The 24,629-nt window shown below is 40.0% G+C and overlaps 1 protein-coding gene across 1 annotated transcript in view; it reads right to left on the bottom strand.

Annotated features, from left to right (window-relative positions):
- Positions 1-6,343: 6,343 nt before the first annotated feature.
- BARD1 (BRCA1 associated RING domain 1) overlaps positions 6,344-24,629 on the bottom strand; it is a 46,588-nt gene continuing 28,302 nt past the window's right edge. The window contains exons 7-11 of the mRNA XM_083840623.1: positions 21,651-21,759; positions 20,053-20,188; positions 19,007-19,099; positions 8,527-8,624; positions 6,344-7,850 (exon numbers count right to left, since the gene is read on the bottom strand). Of these exons, the coding sequence (XP_083696749.1) occupies positions 7,521-7,850; positions 8,527-8,624; positions 19,007-19,099; positions 20,053-20,188; positions 21,651-21,759 (766 nt within the window). The 3' untranslated portion in view covers positions 6,344-7,520. The remainder of the gene's footprint in view (positions 7,851-8,526; positions 8,625-19,006; positions 19,100-20,052; positions 20,189-21,650; positions 21,760-24,629) is intronic.

The raw sequence follows: 24,629 nt of genomic DNA, 5'->3' as shown, positions 1-24,629 counted from the left end.
TCTCCAGGCTGAACAGGCCAAGTGACCTCAGCCGCTCCTCATACGTCTTCCCCTCTAGGCCCTTCACCATCTTCGTCGCCCTCCTCTGGACACTCTCCAACAGTTTCACGCCCTCTTTGTACTGTGGTGCCCAGAACTGCACACAGTACTCGAGGTGAGGCCGCACCAGCGCAGAGTAGAGCGGGACAATCCCTTCCCTCGACCGACTAGCGATGCCGTGCTTGATGCACCCCAGGATACGGTTGGCCCTCCTGGCTGCCAGGGCACACTGCTGGCTCAGTATGATCATCAGCTAATGTTGTGGTCTTTCGGCAGATTACCTCCCTGCAGGTGTGTGGCATACCTTTCCATCGCTGGCTGTAGTAATCCAGGGATCAGAAATCCAAGCCACAAATAATTCTTCAAGCTTCCTCCATAAGAAAATGCTCTGATGGGGTGCGGCAGGGATTACACACAAGAACATACAGCGGACTCCATCGATCTGCAATCCATCCCTTGTTTCAACCACAAAAATAATTATCCTTTGCATGCAAAATGATCAAAGTGCTTCAAAAAAAAAGAAAAAAAAAAGAAAAAAAAAATCAAACTCCAGCTCCTCAATCAGGAATGCTGCCAAGCCATTGAATCAATAGGTTGTTAGATAGTTGAAGTATGGAAATATGTGAAAGCCATCAAATGATTTCTCTGTTAATAAACTGCTACAGTAGTTACCATTAGAATAGAAATGGAAAGATACGGATCAGAAATGGGAAGATGTGAATGGTTTCTCATTAAGTGAAATCAAAGCACACAGGATTTTTTTTCCTTTTGGCCTTGATCCTGCATCATTTTCGACTTGCATATCCAGCGTTGCTTGTGCACCCCTAATTTCACCTAAACATCTTCAAGTCAGTGGGTATCCAGAAAAGGAAAGCTTACCTGGGATCTGGAGAACAGTTGGTTAACGTCAGGGGCACGGGCATGTTGCACCTTTTTTCTCCAGGGGCCACAGATTTTAGAGCATGTACTCATGCTATATAGCCTCAATAACGGCATGGTACCTGGAAATAACACGGAGAAGGTGCAGGAGGAGGGTGGTGCTGGGGCTCTCCAGTAGGGTGTTGGGAGGAGGCTCCAAAGGCAAGGCCGACTGGGTGCTAAGCGTGAAGACAACCAGCGTGCCAGTATCATGACCTAAACTCTTAACTTTCAAAGGGCTGCCTTGCTAAAATATAAGTTTTCAGTTAAAGAACAAAGCCCGTTCTGCAAATCATAAACACATCAGGAAGCAAAACAAATCGCCAGTCCTCCACCCGCTTGCGACTTGAGGTCATTAGAGTAATAGATGGGAAAAGCTTCAGAAAAGTCTGAAGTGCAGGTCAGGGAAGGCAATGAGATATACTTGGGGTTCAGCTTTGCTCCAATTAGCAAGAAATAAATTGTTACATGGGCTTTTTGGGGAGGAGGGAGAAAACTATCTGCTGCAGGTCCAGGAACAGTCCTGCTCCAGGAGAAGTGAGCTTGGTTGTCCACCCGGTGCCCTGGTATCGCTCCTCCGTAGCTTGCCCAGAGCTGAGAGCACCCAGGTGAAAGCCCAGCTTCATGCAGGACATAGACAAGTCAAAGTAATCCACTCAGCAACAAAAAAACTGGTCTCAAAACCCCAGCTCTTTTCGTGAGGAAAAGAAAGATCGTGGAGTCTGGAAAGTGCTTGACAAGTATCACTCAACATCTGCAAATCCTGCAGTGCTCAGGCAGGACAATATTAACAGCCCCACAGCTTTGCACATAGAGAGTTTCAAGTGCTTCCGGACTTTCTCCTAGGCCTAATGTATTTACTGAAATTGGTCGTCTTCTACTAGCACGTGAAAAAGGGGAGGGAAGGAGGGGAAAGGACTAATGGATGTAAATTAACCTTTTGGTACTAGATTTCCCGATACTAGCTACTAATGCAAAATCCATTAGAAGGAAACGTCGGGGAACCGCGGTGTGCAGATGTTGTAACGCAGGGAATATCTGTAAAAATCCAGCGTGGGCATGGCAGGGACAGAGGTGGTTGCAAGTGCAGAAGGACTAAAGCCAGCTCCCAGGTTTGCTCTGGGCACAGAAACCCAGCAAAAAGGGCCTGGAGAGGGGAAGGTCTGGAAGCTGAGCACTGGTGATGAGCTGAGCACTGGAAGCTTCACCCCGTGTTCATGGCACGGTGTGAAGCAGGAGCTGAACGAGGTGGGGTGACCCTGGCTCTCCAAACACAAAACAGCCTCAAATGTCTTTATTTGAGGTTTTCTTCACTCAAGCGCTTCTCTTTCAGGGATGTGAAGGGGAAAGAAGGAAAGCAGGAGAAGTGGATATTATCATTTAATACGCAAAGACAGTTTCAATAGTTACCTTAATGTGCTCTAATTAGGTGTGGGAATACGCAACACATCCCAAGGGCTGGTTATAGCCTCTTTCCCTGCTGCACTCAGACGTGTTTCGCCACCGTGATCAAATATTTAAACATGTACAAAGATTTATCACCTGTAGGGCACAGAAGAAAATTATGATTTAGCCTCCTCAGCAGCCACAGCTCACAGCCACCTTCCTAAAGCGGAGGAGCCCGCAGCCCAGCCCCATTTACCCCAAAAGGCAGCCAGAAACCATTGGTGTGAACTCATGCTGGTACCTACCAGCCCTGCTGCTTAGCTGAGGAGCAAACACACGGAAAAAAAAATGGGATTTTCCTTGGATTCAACAAACGTAGGTGGAATGAAACAAGAATAACATAGCAATAAATAAATAAATAAATAGATAGATAGATAGATAAATAAATAAATAAAACAGAGGCCAGAAAGCTTGTACTGTAAGTGGATTGAACTGGGGACAACATCTGCCTCTGATTTTTCAGTTAAACAAAACCATGAAATTTAATTTAATAAAAACCTTCTGCTTACAACCACAAATAAAATTCTTCAAGGTTGGCTGAGTTTAAAGCCAGAACCTGGCACCCCTTCGGAAGCACGTTAGGGAGCTTATGGGGAGGAAATCTTCCCGTTTTGACACAGCTGCTGGGACTCAGCTGCTAAGGGAGGGACTGGAGCATCACATCGGACCCGGGTTCCAGAAGCAATGTGTATGGGGGTCACGGGCAATACTTACACTAACAGCAATATTGTCTCTGATCCCCCAGCACGAGACTAGGGCAGAGCATAAGGGCATTGTGCTGCTGCACAATATAGAATAAATACAGGGAAGGAAAAGGTCCAGCACCGCAGACTTATTGAATTAAACATTATTGTGGCTAACGTAATCAATACGGTATCGATCGCATTAGCTGTATTAATATTTAATTCAATTAAAAGGCCCCCAATTAGATTTTTTTTTTTTAATGTTCTTCCAGGTCTTTTATTCTGCAGGAAAATTGTTAAATTTTGCTACAGACCACGAGATCCAGCCGGACCCAAACTATAGCCAGGCTGGGTTTTGTCTTGCCCCAGCTGCTCAAAGCAGCACCAGCCCCGGTGAGCAGCACTCACCGTGGTAGCATCTTCAAAAAAGATGCACCCACAGCAAATACATCTTCAAAAAATATATATATATAATATATATATAATAATAGACAGAAGGAAGGTGAGAAACTTCCTCACCTTCCCCCACCTGATTACATACAAAGCGTTCCTTGGCTTTTAAGGGTAATTTAATGGTAGTTAAACTAGCGTTAATTTAAGTCAAAGTGGTCTGAAAAGACAGGACATGCTGTACTGCTTTTAAAAACAGCTGAATCTTCATTTGTTCGTAAGAGACGCTACTGCCCGCTTCCTAACCACTACTGGCTGTCCAAAGACCTTTCCCTATAGATTTTAAAATAATATTCAAGCCTACTTTGAATTTTTCTTGCAAAGTCTGGGAGAAAGTGAGAAAAAGGAGTTGGGAGCCAAATTGATTAATATCGGTTAATCTGACATCAAAATTCACCTCATGAGCATCTCCCACGTGCCCATTCTGAGACCCAAAGCTTGCTTGCTATCGCTGGTTTGTTTGCCTGTTCTTTCCCCCAAACACCTGCAGAAATAACCTAGCTCCTGGCTCTCCCACTTTACTCCAGGACCTTCTCACGAGCCACTCACTTCTTCCTCAGAAGCCACTTCTCAGATAACAACAAACCAATCCTCAGCGTAGGACAGTTTTGGGTTTACAGCTGCAGGAATGAAGTCCAAAGAGAATTATTTCCCCAGGCATCCCAATTACAGTCCCCAGGCTTGCCCAGCATACATTTATTTCTTAAGAAAATTAATCTCTCTCCCTCAAAAATTTACCTCAGTTAATTCAGACAGGAATGGGGGGAGGATCTTTTAGGGATAAAAAACAAGTAACCAAATAGCAGCAGAAACACATGGGAATATAAGCTATTTTGTGATGGCATTCCCTGGGATCTACCCAGGACACTGATGCAAGGAAGCACCTCCATACTCTCAGATATGCTTCACTTCAATACACACAACTATCCATTAAAAAAAAATAATAATTAAAAAATACTCACCAGGACTCATATTATCCCTTAGACCACACAAACAGGTTGTACAAAATTGATTTAAAACAACATCTTCCATTAACTATTAGCAATGTTAAACTGATGCCGCTGAGCTGCAGACCTTGCTACTGCAGGTGCTACCAGGTGTCCCAGGTGAGCTAATTCATAACGAAATACGGAGAGAAATTTCAAGGGAAGCTGCCTGAAAAAATCATTAGTCTTTCCGAGATTCACAGCATTTTTGAGGTAGAAACAAAAGATTAATTAAAACATCTATAATCCAGGATACAAGACTGTTTTTTACCTCTTAAAATGACCCAGTCATCAACACACATCAAGTATATGGATTTTAGGAGAATGCTGACACAAACCCATGTTATAACCAATTTTCTTAGCAGCATTTAACATATTTTTGCTGATGAAACCTACTTCATACCACGCTGTAACCCCATAACACTCAAATCAGCTATCAGTGCCCCATGCCAACTCGAGGGGCATGAAATACCTCTTCTATTTTGACCCTGCCTCCTACTAGCCTCCCTCAACGCGCCACTTGAAAACAGAGAAAAATGATCCCTCCCCACCCTTTGCCACATGACTCATGATTTTATAACCTTGTTTTTGTGAGCCAAAATCCATCCGTTGGTTTGAGGAACTTGATTTATCCTTATAAGAACTTTTATTTTTTTAGACCTGCTTTAACCAAGTGCTATACCTCTGTTTATGACTAGCAGCACTGAATTAATCAGGGTCTGCATCACTGAACTTTAGTTTTTCTGTTTGGTTGTTTTTTTAAATACTTACTCATTGCTTCAGTAGCGTTTGACAACCACTTCAATTCTGGCATCGAAGTCTACTTATTCCAGTTCTGTCGGGCTCTTTAAGCGTAAGTTGTCCAGGTTCCATCTCCAAATCCCTGAAGGAGAGTGGCCAGAGCTAATCTCAAGCATACTTCAATTAGAGGGGTAAGACTTGCTCCTCAGCAAGAAAAGGAGGGATTCTTAACATGATTTGATAGTAACTGTGCTTGGGAATGTGACTTGATTCAAAGGAGTCAAATTAAATGGGTGCAAAATCATAAGTGACTTTTTTTTTTTTTTTAAATGGCAATTTTCTAACAGCTTCTTCTCAGCTTCCAGGGAACAATAGCTCAAAATTTGTAAATCTGATCTGCCTTTAGGTAGGATCATAGAAAGGGATGCCTGATGGACCAAAACTTCTTCCTGGCAGAGAGCAAAAAAGCTCCATGTTTACGAATTTTGCAGAGACTCACTGCTACTTTTGCAAAGAATACCCCATTAGGTATATCGATGTGCTATGAAACATCAAGTTAAAATGTGCTACAATTGTTAAAATAAATGACCAAGTCCACACGGTATTGACTCAGTGCCTTATTTGCTTCCAGTGTTTATGTGCGCAAAAACCCCAAACACATTCATCCTACCTGTTACTCCATTTATTAATGAGCCTTACATTTCTGCTTGCTCACCCAGACCCGCAAGTACTCGAGAACTGCATTTAGTGAAGAGCAATGATTCAGTCTAGCATAAGTGATAGATCAAGACACTCCAGCTACTGGGTTCTGGTAGCTGCTATTGAAAAGTACACCTATTATCTGTGAAGCGTCTATTTCTAACAGTTCTACAGAGGACATTTAAAACGGGCATGGGATCTCCAAGCATAATGGTTACACAAAACTCTTACGCTACAGAACTACTCATGCAGATGGGATATGCCCTCTTAACAGCTTATCAGGTGCACAGAGAAGTACTTCCATTCCCATTTACCTGTTGAGATACAGACACACTGTGTACTTATTCTGCAGCTCAGCTCATGCAATAAGACACTCCGAAGTGACCGACAAGGTAAGTTTTATTACAAGCAATAAAAACCCTAACCTCATTTTATCCCACAACCATCATTTCCATTGTGTATCATGGTAAGACACAATCTTTAAGTTATGAATTCACAAACTAAAGGAACACACGGGATGTAAGGCACTGCGTGACACAAGAGCACAGAGTGAGGCAGCAAGATCAACAATAACTTATGATCAATTTGAGGAAAGAATTAAAAACTGTAACAAATACATAAGAATCAGGTACTGCTCCAATGCAGCCAAGTTTAAGTACAATTGTGCAAAGCAAGGCATAATTGTTGCGTGATCATTAATTTTTTCATGTAACCATGATAGCAATCTATACTTACAGGAATATTTTTGTTTATAATTTACTAAGCGTTCTGACTCTTAAAATCCTCCAGAAAATAGTGTTGAATTCAAATTACACATTTACAGGCACAAAGATGGATGGAAGCAAATAAAGCATTACTCTTGCTACAAATAAAGAATTTTAGATTAAAATATTTAAAGATGCATTTTCAAAAATGTTTCTGTTCAAATGAATTCAGGCCATTAGTTCTATTTTAATTTCCACAAGGCTTACCCTATGCCAAGAATTTCCTACAACATTCAGTTGTAGTAAGTTATGACACTTGATGTTCCCTATATGAGAGAAGAGGTGTCTATACAGGCAAATGACTATGTTCAAATGAAAAAGAAGCTTTTAAAATACACATTCTGGCCTGGCTGGGAAATCTTGACACATACAGTAGTAGATCCTTGTCAAAGGATATTAAACACAAAAGAAATGGGGTTATGTTCTATCACCCATGAAGGTCTGATTTACGTCAAGAATGCAAAAGGTTTCATTTTCCAAAATCTTAGTTACAAAATATCATTGATTACTACACTGAAGTTAAATGCAAAAATAAAGCTTACTAAATAATCCAAGGCACATTTTTCAATGCAGCATCTTTACCTCCCTCCTCCATCGTAAGGTCATTTATTCCAGCACATCACAGTGAACTTAGCAACTCATTTACATGGTCAAAGCTCTCCTGTATTCCAAGTGCAAAACATAAATCATAGCTTCAGGCCAGTATTTATCAGAGTTTCCCAACTGCTCAAGAGTCAACACTTTTTTTTTTCACTTTTTTTTTTTTTTTAATCTTGCTCTTGAGACAGGGATGTTCACTTTACAGGCAACAGCTGAAATGACATTACACAGTCTATAATCCAGCTGGAGGGGGCCATCCAGACTTTGCCCTGACGAATTTTCTCTGGCTTGAATTTAGAAGACACATCATAGATGACATACTGAGTACAAAACCGCTGGTCAGAAGTCGATTCTGCATGGTATGCCACCGTGTTGATCATCTGCGTCACATCACTGTCTGGTTTTGGCTGCCTAATCAGAATTTGGCCTCCTGCTGCTTTGACCAACTCCACAAGATCACTCTTCTGGTGACTACTGAAAGATCCCAGAAAATAGAAGTAGCATCCATCAAACAACTTTGGCAGCTAAGGGAAGGAAAAAAAGAGGAAGCATAAACACAGGACCACCCAACTGAGCACACAGGAAAAAAGCAAAACTGAATGATCGGTGCCAACAAAAAGTACAATTGAAAATAATCAACACTAGAAGCTAGAACAGTTAACACAAAGTCCTCAGTATAAGTATACAATTGAGCAAAGTTTGCTTACACGGTGAATTCTTGCTTATGTTTGATTATTTTCCAGCACAACAGGGTCTTCAACTATGCGCTACGCCTATTCACAGCTACTATTACAAACACTTAATGAACTCCTCCAGGGTAATCCAGAAATTAAATATAAAGAGTTCCCATATAGAAACAAGGTGTAATTCAAACATTTTTTTTCCTCTTTCAACTTTCAGATCATTTCAGCTATGTTCTAAAGCTGAGCAGAGAGGTCCAAAGCAGCATTACTTCCTGTCCCATGCAGCTTCTTCCATAAACTGTTCCCTCTGACAAGGTTATGGCAACATACCCACTAATCGCGAAAAATGACTGCTTTATGGATGTTCGCGGTTCTTTCAATCACCTTGCACATCATCAAATTTCTGTACAAGGCCACATTAAAATTTTACATCTATTGCACCAGCCCATGTGGCAAAGGGCAAAAATGTGTGAACCAGAGGTCATTCAGACAATCTGTCTCAAGCAATAAAACCCACCAGCTGTTCTCTGTTGAGCCGGCTTCTTTGTGGGCCACCTTGGATTTCATACTTCTCTTCTTGTTCTCGGACTGTACTTTGCAGACAGGCTCGTACCCCTACAGAAACCACAATAAGGAAACCATTAGTTTTAACTCTCACCATTATTTTTAGACAGAGGTTCCATGTTTTAACAGAGGCTTGACATTTCATTTCAGGAACTAAAAATTTGCACTAAGATAAAAGAATTACTCGTAATGCAAAATGCTGCATCCATAATAGCATCCCATCCTGTACACGTTAGTGATTTCATTTTAAACTGGAAAAGAATTTACAATAGTGGTTGTAAAGATGTAGGTCGGATGGAGAGAAGCAGTATCACACTAAAATCAGTGCTGTAAACACAAGGAATTATTAGCGGTTCCTCTTAACCACTACTAAAGGTCAGCCACTTAATGTCAGATGTCAAATTGCTAATCATTTAGAAGCTTAAAGCCAGCATGTAGAACCAACTCCGCAGTTATGAAACGGAAGCAATTGCCTGATAAAGAGCAATTACAAAGCAAGTACAAAGCTGTTTCTTGAGCAGCTACGGCCTCAAATAAATCAGATGGGATCTCGAAGTCTTCAAGATCAGCAGAAACTGGAGATTTAGGCTGGGGTTTTAACAGTGGCATTCATTTTTGTTACCACTGCTGCCTAATGAGATTGTCTTTTAGAGTCAATGTGGTTTTACCTTGTTTTAAGGCTAGTTATTTTTTCCAATCCAGAATGTGCTGATGCTAATGTACTGCTAACATTAGTGGAACGTACTACCTGACCTGACTTTGGAAAGAGGAATTGCTGTGGTCACCGATTCAAGGATGAAACATTTTGCCTGCAAATACAATGTACTCATTAATAAAAATTACCCGAGAAAGAAACTTTGCAAACCATTCCATGAGGATTACGGTGTTGTTAAGGTTGCAGCTTTTCTAGTAGTACCTTACTCCTCCCACAGTGTTTCTTGTTTAGGCAACTTATTTCTGCTGTGCAAATATGAGAACCACAATATCTAAAATAATACAACCAGCTGAACAAAAACATAAGGAAAACAGGGGTGTTGATCCTAGAAAGGAAGAAAGCCCAAGAGAAGCATCACTGATAAAGGTACTTGAATACCATGGCAATAAGTACCAATATTTAATCTTAACCTAGAGAGATCTTGAAAGCTAACCAGCAGTGATTTACCACCAGTTTACACAAGCTCACAAAATGTAATAGGAATTCATGCTTTAGTTACTAGAAGTCCTCCAATTTACTTAGATGAAAAAAAGGATAAACCTATATAGAAAACCACAACTGGCTGGACACTATGACTATACATATACATTTTCCTCCATGCACAAGTATAAGGTTAATTGTTTGTACTTTTTCCCTTTGTTTCCTATTTTGTTCCTTTCTTCAAGGAACATTACTATGAACTCATTAGAAGAGGAAGCTAGTAATGTATTTTCTGGAAAAGTAACATATATTTATTATTGGCAAGAACAATGCATAGTGATAAACTGTTTTTGAAGTACTCCTAACTCAAGAAAAATCTGAAGGCTATACCAATATTTTATTTGATCAACACTACTCAACAGGATTTCCTCTCTCAATTTGCCTCAAACTTATAAACCTATTCTTTCCTTTCAAGAAAATGCAGATGTTAATGGGCATCACTCACAGTAAAGTAAAAAGTCATCTCAGCTAGACTTAATAGCAGAACTGTCCACTCATTAAGAACATGAGTTATTTCAATCTACCATCAAAAGCTCGATTTCAAGGATATTCACTACAGAGCTGAAGTTTTTATATGATGAGTACATCACAAATTAAGCATCCAGTGCCAGCATCTGTAAATGGAGCAAATTTGATATGGAAGTAATAAAAGGTTGAACGAATACAGAAGACTATGATGTTGTTTCGTACTGCTACTTTCCTTAGAAATAAAAACAAACCATGGAAGTGACTGTAACATTAGAAGAACGTGTATTTTCACAGAAAACAGACCAAGTCTGTTTTGCATACATATGTCCATCCATTTCATGCCAGTTTCTCCAAGTAATTTGTAGGCCCTAAAGTTCCTTGTTACTTGTAACGAAAATCTGCCAAGACAGCAAGACTCAACTAGATATGTTGTCCTTCACTGTATCCATAAGAATCACAAATATTTGTTTCCTTGAAAAACTAGAAATATGCAAACACACCACTTGTCTAGCCAATATTTGCATCATCAGTGTCCTCATTAACTTTTCTTAGCAGGCTAGAATAAGAAGAGATCTGTGTCTGAACAGATTGGTGGCACAGAAGTTATGTATTCCAGACAGAGTAAAAAGCCCTGAACATACATTCCTAGCGCCCAGGTGTATTGCTTTTTTTTTTTTTTTTTTAGAAAGAAACACATTAGTATGTTAAGAGGCAGCACTGTAACACTGTTAGGCCTACACTCCTTTGTGGAACAACAAACTCTCCATATGTTTCCTACTGATGGAAAAACAGTGCATTATTGACTCCAGAACATATTTTTTCATGCAAGATGTAGAAGCAGAACTTGCTCTGACTCATGGGTCTTGCCACACTTGACAAATAAGAACAAATGCTTTTTTGTGAAGCATTGTGCTCAGGGACATCTCAAGAAGTTATCTAACACTTTGCCTGTGTGCAGGTAGCAAAGAGGCTTTGCAATCCTCAAGCTCAGGAGATGTGATGCTTCAGGTTTCAACATACAATCTTCTTATTGTCAACAGCACTGTTAATCTGTAGTAAGAATATCGTTTGGACAGACACAAATCCACACAAGATAACAGTGGAAGGAGAGCATTAAGAATAAGAAAACAAGACAAATTGCATGTTGTATCAGAACTATGGTCAGGGTATACATCCAGAAAATTGATATCATCTGATGCTAGAGGAAGGTGCTTACAACCCTAAGGTGAGCAATTAAGGAACATCTGTCCATGGGGAAAGGTTTCCTAACAAGAAGTAGGAAGTAAAAATAATTAAGTAGTAGAGACCACTACGTCCTTTAACTGCAGACTTTGTTCAGACTGACTTGATCCTAAGTTGGTCATCTCCCTTCAGCAACCCCTGCATACTAGAAAGAGATTTTGTATTCAAGTGTTCAATGATTCACATACCACAATATTTAAAGAAAAGAAATCAGCAAAAAAGTGAAATATCCATCTGTCTCATATTTGAGACAAAAAGACAGTGCTAAAGTTGTATTTCTGTCTTCACAATGTGTTTCATTGCACAATTGTCTATATTCTTAAATGCCCCTTCTCCATTTGTTTCATTTTTCTCCCTCCGCACCCAATACTTAGTGTCAAGTCACTTTTTTCTAGCTTACTACTTTTGCACTACCATTTGCAGATGCAGTGACTCCAAGTGGATCTCAGTGAGGTTCTCAAAGACAGCATCGTTACCTTCAGGTGTGGTATGGTGTCTGTTGGAAGCAGCAGGCATGTGCAAGCTCTATCTTTCTTCTAAGGTGTGGTATGACCACCACAAGACAACCTTGTGCTGGAAAGCCTCAATTTCACAGTTAAGAGTATGAATACAAATAGATTAGAGCACACTGTAGGCCTTTTAATTGTTTAAAATTTTATTTTTTTTTTTTAAATACAGCTAGGGACTTTATCTTCTATGACAACTTCTAAGCTAAGTTGACTCAATAAAGCCCAGGTCTTTTTCCTAAGTAGATCTTATTAATTTTAAAGCTGCTAATGCGTATGAGTGGCTGGATAACATGACAGTTCCCTTTTAATAGTCTCTCCATCAGGGTGAGTGTCATCCTGATTAAGAGGACACATAAAAGGAAATAAAACGCCATACCGTACTCAAAGGCATAACACTACTGCTTTTACAGGGACATTTCCAGAAGCTCTGTTGACCTCAGAGTACTCCTATTTAAGTTATAGGCACAACACCCTTTGACTTCAAACAGTAGTCATGTTAAATTGATTCCCAGAACACCTGAAGTTACAGATTCATTTGTCTCAGCACTGTATTAGAGAACCACCAGTGAGAACTTGATGCTAAGACACTGGAAGCTAAATCAAAGGAATAAACTGAAAAAGAATTGCTATTATCCTAATTAGAAAAGCAATTAGGACACCATCAATATGCCACCTCCCTTCTAAAATTGACATGGATATCTTATTTACTTATGTAAAATAATCAGAACAGGATTCTAAGTCTTGGAAGGACAAGAACTGCCTTAAAGAAGCTTTCTAAAAGCAGAGGAGAAAGAAAGCTTACTTTTGAGATGACACCCACAATTTTAGGGGGGGTAGAGACCAGAGTTGCATTATTTTCTTTCCCAAATTCACAGTCTGGGCATTCTTTCCAGGGAAATCTGCTTAAGAATCCAGTTTGTTACAAGACAGAATGAGATCACTTTTTTAGTCAGAATCTCAACAATTCTGTTTATTCCTTGATACTACTGCCAATAAGAGCTCTGATCTCACCAGGTTTGAGAGTGATAGAGTTTATTCATTTAGCATGTTCTCTTCCCTAAAGAGAAGAGGGTGATTACTGCAACTGTGCTTTAATGGCCCTCTAGTTTAATCACAGTAGCTGGATCAGTTCTGAGCCACCGAAACAAGTGGCTTTCTTCCATTTCATGTGGGTCAGAGCTGGTTTGTGACGCCCATCACAAGTGTGCAAGCACTCACTGATAAAGCTTGCTGCCTGCCTGACAGAAGATGATGCTGGGAGGCAAGGTCACATATGCAGAAGGGTCACGTAAGGTTCTTTGATAGAAATATGGAATGTTTGAAGTTAAGAGCCTCTTAAGTAGCTAATTTCACACTTGCAATTTGTAGATATGAATAAGATCAGTTGCACCAAAATCTAGCAAAAAGAGCCTGCATTAAAGGTCTCTAGAAAATATTGGAAAAATAAGGTTATAGTTTAATACCACTGCATTTTAGCTTGATGCCACCACATTTAGCAAGAATACTGCTGCCTTTTTTTTTCCCCCTCATTAGCAAGAACAGTAAAGCATCACTACTTATACTGACCCTTATTACTTCACTGAACATCTGCCCCAACCTCCTCACCTTCCAGTATGTAAGGAGCAAGCAGGTTAAAAGGGAGCCCACTCTAATGGCATCATTAATTGACCTTTGATATGACTGTAGCTACTAGTACTGGAAATAAAGAAAACATTATTTGCAAAATTTGAGATCAGAGCCCTGTAATCCTTGTTCATGCAAGTCTTACAGGTTTATAATGAAACTAACTGCATCAGCAAGAACAATTTAAACAGGGTGAAGTACAAGACAAACTGGATGCCAAGAACATGTTATAATCACCCACAGATGCCCACGGGTAGCTCTCAGTAACTCAATTAGCCTCAGTGGAGTTTTGTTGGATTTGCATTAATAAAGCAAAGAGCAGGGGTTAGCCACAAAAATCTTTCAGAACACCTAAAAGCAATTTAGAAAGATGTGAGAGCAACAAAGATAAAATACTACACATCCAAGATCTGGTAGAAACCGCAACTGAAATTTTCTCAGCTCACTCTGCACTGGGTTTTAAGACTTGTATGTAGATTGAGTAAAGCTTCATGAGATTATTTTACTAGGAAAGGAAGAAAACTGGACTGAGACAAAGTCTTAGAGGAATTTCGCACAGCTATCTTCAATTTGCTTTCCTCAAGAACATTACTGCTCTCTGCCAAAGCATGGAAAAGAATTTTTGTATCTTCTCTTATCAACCTATAAAGTAACTTTAGAACTGCAGATTTTCAGAAGCAGGGTAGAGATTTCACTTTGTGAAACAGTCCATTTTTCCTAAAGATGGAAATGCCACAAGATGCTGCAGAGACTAAGATGAACTTCCTTAAGAACGGGAGTTAACAAGTTAATCCAGATGATATTTATTAAAGATGATGGAGCAGATGCTTAGCAAGTCCTTAAACATTGATTCCCAGAAGCCAGGAGCACGTAATATGTAAATCATCTCTTCATTTGGAAAACAAAAACCCCACAAATGTCCCATCTTCTTTAAGAAACCACCATTTCCCACAGCTGTTTTCTAGACTGGAGAAAGTTAAATGGAGGTAGCTGAAGTGCAGAGGTTAGGTTAAGTTTCATTGGCAGTGCTCATCCTCACTCTGCATCTTGTCACATGCTTTTAAATCAATAAGCTAACACTCCCCCATCCTTTTCCTCACAAGGGGGCTCCTTGATATAAGGTTTTCTTCAAAAGTGAATTAGAATGAAAAGACTCGCTAATTAAGAACTGAACTTCTGGATGACACAGAACAGAACTTAGGGGGCACTGGAAACAGATTCTTTTTTCTTTAGACCTTATTTCAAACTAGTCTACACCCCAGCCATGCAGACAAAGGCAAACACCGCATTCCAGACATTCGCACCCCCCATTTTCTCCTCTGGGAATCCCAGCAGCTGCACAGTCCAAATTTGTGAAGACTTTGACACAAAACTGCTTCCCCACCTGCCAAGAGGTGCCATCCACTGTAGGAGTGGAGAAGTTTAGACCCTACTGACATGAAACATCCCTTGCTGCTGCACACCCAGCACAAGAACACACATATGCACATTAGATCTTTCTACACCTGCAGCTGAAATGAGTCTCCAACTACAGAACAAGTGGGAAACTCCAGTGGTCAAAAATCTTAGGTTGCTTTAAGGAGAAAGAGCTTTGTCTTAAATAACATCTTTATCTAAAAGATATTTACGTGTGGAAAAAAGACAGCTGAGCCTAAGAGCTCAAACAGGCTTTGCACTTCCCTTGTCTAACAGCATAAATAAGGACGCTCCAAGAAATTCAGGAAGATGCTCTTGCTTGAAATGTCAGTCATGCAGTCCCCTGGCTCCTCCAGCCAACTCCCAGTTGTTCCAAGTCCTTACAGGAAACACAGGATTTTTTGCATTCTTGTAAGTGATCAGAGCTGAATCATTGATGCTGTTCCAGGTAAGTAAAACAGATGAAGGAGTCAGCAGATATTTTGAATTCTCAAAGAATTTGCTGCAAAGACTGACACAAGTTTGTTTCAGTGAGTGTTATTACCGAGACAGTTTTTCATTCCCTGCTTTAACAGATAACAATCAGAGCTTAAGAAAAATAGAACAGCTGAAAAGCTATTAAAGATTTCTGCTGGTTTTAATTACCTTGTTCTATGATCTACAAAAAGCACAGGGGAAATAAAATAATACTTGAATCTTTGTCTCAGGCTACTTGCAGAGGGATAATGATATGCTACTTCGTGCCCTATTGCAGTCCCAGAAATAATGAGGGCAATAAAATAATGAAACCAATGAAAAATATGGCCAAGGGCAAGGAGCACAGTGACAACAGTGTCTGAATTGAATTCTGTGCTGTTCTGAAAGCGGATATATTGCTGACAGTGTATTATGTATGGAAAATATCGAACTGCAAGTGGTAAGGAGAAATTTTTCTTCTAAAATTGCATAGCAATGGCATCCTTTCATCTTAAAACTTCCACCTGAAGACAAAAGGGAAGCCTCAAACTCAAGATATATGTATTTTAAATCCTGCCTCTCTAATTCTTAGAGGCCTTATTCTTTGCTCAAACTCTGGTGGAAAATTCCATATTACTTCCCCAGTGATGCTAGAGGATGTTCTATATGTGTATAGACGTGTAAACAGAAGCACCATACAATTATACAGACAGATTCAAGCAAATGAAGAAAACTGCTTTTTGCTATAATGAAAGAGTTAACATAAGAAATATACGGCTATAAACCTAACTTTAGAAATCACAGTTAAACAGCTTACCTTCTGGTAAAAAAAAAACCTCACTCACTGTCATGATAGTCAGCATTTCATTAGGGCTACACTGAACTTTGTTTTTCAAATAATTCAATGTCATTTTTTAACACAAATTTAGAATCTACTTTAAGTGTGCAGTTTGGAACACCAAAATATAAGCAACACCTCCAATTTATTTGCAGTGGCTATGAAAGAAGTAAGCCAGAGTACACATACACTTTTGGAAGTTTATTTGCATCACTTGTAAGGAGAGTTATCCAAACAGAAGTCAAAAAGCCATGATAAATAAAGAGAGAAAGTTATGAAGAAGAAAAGCAAAGACCTCCTTTCCTTAGACAAATGTTCCATCAGCAGGAGTCCCATTATTTGTTATAACAATCTTTAACTTGTAATGACTCTGAAGAAGACTAATAACAGACTGGTGGGAACAGATGGAGTAGTGCTGTTAATTATAGGCACTTAGCTGCATCAGACCCCATGAGTTATTACTAACACTTCCCACTAGGGAGGAGAATCACTCGCTTTTAAGTAGTATGTTGCTTACTAGGCTGGGAGCATTAGCAGTCAGGATTGTACTAATCAGTACTCTAACGCCACAAAATAAAATTCAGCTGCAAACAAAAAAATATGAAAATATTCCCTGAATAACCCCCACTCTAAACTATTTTTTTAATCACACTTCTAAAAATAAAGTTCTTCCACAAAGATTTAAACTCAGGTCTCACTAATTTAATCTCCCTACTACTGAGCTGAAGAAAGCTACATACCTTTACCAGCAACATTAGTTTTCCAAGCAACTGACTAGCAAGAAGATAAACTGAAGGAAAACAACCCTGATGCATACGGTGAAGGTATGCAGACCTCCCGAACCAAATGAAGCCAAAAACTTGCATCAAAGTGATTCACCACACAAAAGTTTTTCAGTCTTAAACAGGATATTGTTCCAGATCACCTGAACACACCCTTTCCAGTTACCCAACCCAAAAATCGCCTCTAGGCCTTTGAGTTTCCTGCTGCATTCCCACCTCCAAGCAGGAAACTATCACCCCTTTGCTACCAGCAAAGCATCTGGAGGCTATTAAACCCATCTGCTTAAGCATAAACAGTATTTCTCTGTGTTAGATATTCAAGAAGTTACTGCTATTTGCAAAAGTCACAGTAAAAAAAACCACAATTTTCCTTTTGCGAGTGCTTAAGCCTACAAACAGAAGCTACTGTAGGCATTGCAGAAAACATCTGAGAGTACACAGATTCAGCAGACCCTTTAAAAATCATGGAAGAAATATATCAGGAAGCCAAATGAACACTGTAAAAAGTGTCCAATGTCAGAGTCTGATGATGTGCCTTACTTGAAAGGCCACTCTGCACCTTTTGAAGCATTAAGCAGTGCTTTCGAAAACATTAGTGAATGTGGAAAATTCAGACCGTTAAAGAATCCTCACACTCTGTTTAGTCACACAGTAAAAAACTGGAATGAAATTTGTCTATGAGTTTTCCATGGATAATTAACTCATTTGTAGTGTGGTTATTAGCTAAAAGGACTTAGCCACGAAGGTCAAGGGGAAGAAGATGGCTTTTACAACTCCACTGAAAGCAGACACTAACAAGTACATTAGAAATTATAAAAACCAGAACTCAAGGTCTAACTCCACAGCACAGCCATATAGCAAAGCACACACTCTATAAAAACTAATGATGGATTACATGACAGACAACACAAAGACAACTACTTGCATGCTAAGGGGATACTATGCAAACATCTTTCCTTGGAGGTTACTGTCGTAGTGGAAGAACATTCGTCTGCATAGCTCGTATGTACAGAAACAAAAAAAAAAGTAACGTGATTTGTGTGTGCTGTTAGATGAATGAGCAAGACAGCTATACCTGGTAGTTCCTACCTGCAGTTGCATGGAGCCTAGTAATTTTCTCAACCAACGTAGAAAGTACAAAGAGGGGCTGAAATCAGCTGACTGCATACCTTTGGTTATAAATTCTAACTCTCAAAAGATCTCAGCTTCTATATAAATAGGCAAAACCTTACCTTCCTACAGGCTTTGATCATATATCTGAAGCAAGCAAAAATTTCCTATCAATTTCAATGGAAGCTGCTCCTAAGAAATACAGGAATTAGATAGATTCCTTCCCTCCTCTTTCAGGGTATTTCTCAAGGATCTTCAAAATCACCCTTAAGGTAGCACTGAACAAGTTCATTCCCCACTGCTGCTTTGACCAACTCAGTATATACTGTACTGCAATGCACACACTTACCAAGGAAGGAGTAATTGAATTTAACAAAAATCTCCTCATTCAGGAGCTTAAAACCCTAAAACCTCACACTTTTTGTTAGGCCAGCATGGATGAGCACCGTCAGGATGGCCGAGCGGTCTAAGGCGCTGCGTTCAGGTCGCAGTCTCCTCTGGAGGCGTGGGTTCGAATCCCACTTCTGACAAGGAGCCGTTCTTTTCAAAACCCACTGGGACACAGGCCTGGCCAAGCTGCTTGCAGGGGTCCCTCCCTGCTCGAGCAGGGCATTGGACCAGATGACCTTTAGGGGTCCCTTCCAACCTCAACCATCCCGTTATGTGTCAGCATAATGTTATCTCTGTGTGGAATTCAGTGCTATTAAGGAAGTCGTTGAAAAAGAATTTTGTTTACAAGTCCATCCACCATTCCTTTTTTTTAAAAGAAGGAATTCCATATGCTTAATACTTACATTCAAACTTGAGGACCCAACATCCAGTCAGAACAGCCATCAAACATTTGACGGTGCTTGGCATTGGAACGTCGGGGATAACAAGATGAGTTACTAGGAAAAAGATTACATCAGGAGAAATAAAAGCACATAAAAATCAGAACCATGCCTGAAAAGCAATTAATTACTATTTAAGAACAAGCTAGAATTTATTTGTACTGGGAAGAGAGGTTGTGATTTTTGAGACTAAGCTACAATACGTAGAAGTGCTATTAGAGATTTTGTGGGTTTCAACATGTTCTTGCTGTGCAAAAGGGAAGTCACATTTTTACGGCTCTAAGCTAACACTTAAATCTTCAAAGGAGACTCAGGTTTATGGGGTATTTTCATCAATCCTTTTAAAATTATCTGACTGACAAGGATCTTACTGTGGTATCTCACTGCTTTAACACAAATCTAACAGAACTCAGCGCAACTCTGCAGCAGTATTCAGGGTGTGAAGGGATGCAGGGGAAAAATTACCTTAGCATTTCCTTCACAAACAGAAGCATCACTCCAAAGAAAACTTAATAGGAAGGATTAATACCCCAAAAAAGAAAAAAGTGAACCCAGTAATTCAGCTCCATCATCTTAATAAAGAACACCAAAATCTGAAGGAAGGTAGCACATAAGCAGAAAGTTGTCAACTGTCAGTGATACACTGTCAAAAGGCACCATTTACATAAGGCTTCTAGAAGATAAAAAGCTTTCATGATGTCTCATATGAGCAGAGAACTTAAAGTTGCTAAAAAGTGTAAAGAGAAGAGGTCTCCGAGCAAGACTTAGGGATTTTAAATAACAGGCAGTATCTTGTCAGACTGTGGCTCCCCAAGAAGTCTCCTGCCCCAGGAACCACAAATGCTTAACGTGTTTATATGGAACACACCACACCATTATTCGACTATTGCTGTAACTGCAGTTATTTAATAATGATAAAAAGAATTGTTGCAGCCAGCATCCATGCATGAAGTGCAGAACTGTAATCATTTATCACATTTGGACAGAAACATTTCAGCACAACTACGTACCTGTGCTGTTAAATTCGGTACACCTTCGAGCCTTCAGGACTGTCACTAGCTTGTTCAGCAGTTTCTGCTGCTCTGAACTAAGACTGCTCCCCAGTATGCCAAGAGGTCCATCTCTTGGCTGGCTAGGGCTCTGTGACTGCATGAAGAGAGAATCCTACGTAAGCTGAGAGTTTGGGAACAAATAAAGTAACTAACTTGCTTGGCAGCTTTATAAGAGTAAGCATTTTGAAAAACAATTCATGGCAAGCTTAGTGGACAGGGTCCATAATTAAATTTCTATAAAAAAACGGTTCCAGAGAAAAAAGCTTGACATTAGAGGTGCTTTATTTAGTTTATAGAAGTTACCAAAACCAGCTTGTGCATCAGCCTTTTTTGTTGTTTTTGTGTTTTAAAAAGACTGCTGTGTGCACATTTAGCTGGTTGAACATTATGTAAACAGCCCTGCTGACTGCAGTGTTGGAGGAGAAAAATTTCCCAATAAAGTAGTAAAATCTCCTTCTTGTAGCAAAGTGTGAGTTACCTGTAAAATTAACATCTGCATTTTCTTTTACTGAGAAGTCCCTAATACGTTGCTCTAGAAATAATGAATGTTTAATTCGGATTAATTCAAAGCAACAGATGATGATTGATTAAGTTTTATGCTGATATGGGTGTGATACTTCAGCTCCTGGGTCTTGATATATACTCCCAGATCCCACAGTATGTAACTGTGAGACCCAGGTACCCTAAAGCCTCAGGTTTTGGATCAAGTCCTCCACATGAGCTGGTGGTAACCTTCCACTGGGCACACACTCATCCCAAAGCCAATGCAAAATCTGTTTAGCTTGTGACAGTAGAGCTGTGTTATCTTGCATTTGCTACAGCTCAGATCAACAGTCATACTTTTGATGATTGAGCTGCAACAGTTTTCTTTTGGCCAACAGACATTTTACTACCTCAGTGGGGTGGGATCATAGCAGGCTGTACACCCTGAAATAGATTAGGACTGCTTGTGTCAGCCAGCTCAGTTTAATCACCTTTCATTAGGAAGCACAAAGCATTTCATAATGATAAGTCTGGACAACTTGATTTTGGTCACAAATCCATAGAAGTCTTTGGCAAAATTAAAAAAGAAAAGAAAAACAAAAATGATACCCCCAAAGCTGTTTTCAGCTATTGAGCTGATATCTTCATTGCTGGACAAGTGACAATATTGGAACGATGCAAGAAAAGCACCTGGAGCAAGGACTACCACTGCTTTCAGGCAGTTTGGCAAATACAGCAAATTTAAATATGCAGAAAAACACCAACAACAGCAAAGTTCAATCAACAATAGTTCAGGAATAACAGTATTTATTCTTCTACAATGAATCCCCACTGCAAGAAATATCTTTCATTTTCCCAGATAAAGCTACTATAATGCCAAATACCATTGTAAGTATCCTGCATGCAGCCTAGAAATACTACCCAAGGTCCCCAACCTATTTTAAATCCCCCTGTAAAGGCAAGGACTTAAATAATCTACCCAGGACCAAGCCTTCATCACTTACAGCATAAACTTATGCTTTTTTTTTTTTTTTTTTTAAAAAGTAAAAAACCCCACCACACCAAACACTTACCTCAGAGGGCTGGCTAAGTGAAAATGATTCATTCTTCACTGGTAACATTAGCACAGACTTCATCTTTTCACTGTCTGCATAGTCCACAGGCCGCAGACCAAATATATTACTGGCAAAACAAGCACAGATGGGTTTAAGTAAATAAAATGTGACTTGATTCTTAACTAACTGGGCACATTAGCTGGGTAGCTTCCCCACCACCACTTTCTTATTAATATGTAATTTCAGCTAAAAAAACACAAAGCTTCAAATAAGAATTACATCCAAGACAGATGGATACTGAATTACAAGCTGCTGCATTCAGCTGAGGAATAAGGGACGTTCAGAGCACTATGTTAAATAAACCACAGTCCTTGTTACACTCTTTGGAGATGCATTGTTATCATCTGCGAGACCCAGAAATTTCAGATTTAATCTTCTCATTGGCATTACAGAATGAAGAAAATGCGTTTTTGGCTTACCCCTTTGCCACCAAAGAAATATCAGAAGATTCTTTCCTACTGTGCTAAACACTGGAGCTTGATGCAGTTACACTTTTATGGGAAAAGCTATCTGCATTCTTCTTGGGAGCTGGAACTCCCTCCTACTTCCAGAATTTGAGTAAGCACCTTATTTTCCTTAGCATGCTGGTCCACAGAACACATTACAGCCAATTCATTCAAATTTGACTTGGCTTGGTAATTTTGTTGAAAACTATCCATCCTGTGTGGCATCTCGGTTATTAGATATGCTTCAAGACCCCTCTCCTCCCACATTCTTTCATCATCACTCAGACAGCCATGATTTGCTATAAACACAACACCGAACACAGGCATGGCTTCCATCTCCTCCTCACACGACGTTGCAGCTGCAGGACAGCAGCAAGCAGAGGAAAGCCTGAAACTGGTGTAACTTGTTAACAAACAGTCCTCTGCCAGCACTTCTGGGAGATATTCTGCTTGCTTTGCCCTTTGCAGGAATAATGCCTATGCCAGCTGATCCTCTTCTCCCCACCTCATGTAGCTCTGGCTCTTAAAAGGCACAAGAAGAGCTCATTATGAAGGGGAAGCTTGTCACAAGAACAAAGCCCTGGCTCGGTACCTGAAACCTGGCAAGCTTCATCATCAAACGATGAAACATTTAAAGAGGTCAGAAAACTGCTGCATCTTTGAAGTGCTGTCTCTCAGCGAGCCACGTGTTCTTGTGCAGAGTGAGAATCCAGGAGGATTTACAGGGAATTCCACGTAAGGCCATAACCCAAGCCAGCCCCAACAGAAGCTCAGATCATTAAGTCTTCACCCCGACTCAGCTGGGGGGCTTTGGCCAGTGCACAGCTAAGAGCTGTGTCTGACCTCAGCTTCCTTCTGTGCTCCTGACTGAGCACAGCTTGCTAACGGAAGCTCTTGGGAACACTACAATCCACAGAAATCCCACACAGGAGATCCTGGTATTTTACAATTTCTCCTTTCACATCATTGCCAAAGTTGAGCTTGCCGGTGTTAATAATGAGCAAGGAGCTAGCCTAATACAAATTCTGCAGACTAAAAGATAATTGGTTAAAGCTCAGCCCAGGCCTGGGAGTTGTAGCCCATTAAATATTGTCATGCTGTTCCTGCTTTGCCATGCATCATCAGGATAGCTTTTGCCTTTTCTTTAAATAAGGATCACGTTCCACTCAAACTGCTGTAGGACAGCTCCTCTGAACAATGCTTCCAGAGAAACAACAGTGGCACGTAAACCAAAGTCAACTTTAGGCTAGATGACTGACCTTTCACTGGGAAAAAAGTGGGAGGGAAAAGAAATCGCGGCATGTTAGTTGGAGAGATTTGGGGGTGTCCCCCCCCGTAAAGTTACAGTAAGATCCTTAACCACTGAAAAAACACTTCATGAATGTTTACCTTTAGGCCAATGCAATTAAATATACATGTTTATATTCAACGAATATGTTTTGCCAATTAAACTGCACAACCAGGAGCCCAAGCTACTCTCCCTCTATTCACTTAACTGTTTCTTCACCTCTCTCTTCCCATGTTTCAGAACATTTTAATCTCTTCTTACGAGAGCATTGCAGAAAGCTATCCTGTCAGTATGCAGCAAAGAACTACCGGCTAGCCACCGGATGTTAAGGTCACACAGTTAAAACAAACCGTGACAGGCCTGTGAGATCAGATCTGAAAAAAAAAAAATGCACAACAGCCCAAGTGATGGGCTTAAGTGTTGTGAATATCTGTATTAAAGCATCTTGCTGACCTTAAAGAAAGTGAAGAAAGAAGAGGTGAAGAGCTGAAGGGTGAGAAGTTCTTTTACAAAATAAAACTAAGATGAGGAACACATCCAGACAACGGATTTTGAGTATGGTATTGTTTTAATCTATGCCTCCTGTTCAAAGAAGACAAAAAAATTGTTCTTTTTACTTCAGCACCCACTAACCACCCAAGAAGTGATCATAATCAGAAAGAAAACAGGTCTCTCTTCAGCTGGTACAATTATTGACGTAGTTACCTAAGGAACCCTTTTTAATGTGTTAGGAACATATGTTGGTTCTTAAACCTATGAGCAGGTTTGGCAAAAAAGATGTGCTCAAATCTGTCTTTATTCAACAAAGCTGAAGAATGAGAGAAATCCTTCACCTTGCTCAGGATTAAAAAAAAAAAGGATCCAATTTGTGAAATAAAAGTGAGTGGCAAACACGTTAGGTCCATTCTGTCACACAAACAGCTTTCTAGAAGTATCAGTAACTGCTTATCTCTTCCTAATACAGGTCTGGGTTTGTTGAGAATCGCTCCAGTCCATGTGGCCACTGAGCAGGACAAGTTCCACCCTCAGAGGGAAGAGGGCCAACTGTTTCCATAAGACAGAAGTAAACATCTCTGGTGCTTATGCCAGAACACAAGGTCTCCAAGGCATACTTCTTTCTACCAGAGTGTAAGTGAGCTTTCTGTAAGTTGATTTAAACATTCAAGGGTTGGATGTATCCTTTGATGCAAACATTCTCTTATT

The sequence above is a fragment of the Anser anser genome, assembly GCF_964211835.1.
Source record: "Anser anser genome assembly, chromosome: 6".
NCBI lineage: Eukaryota > Metazoa > Chordata > Aves > Anseriformes > Anatidae > Anser > Anser anser.
Note: the sequence above shows the minus strand (reverse complement) of the source record. Positions and strands in the feature narration are given on the sequence as shown.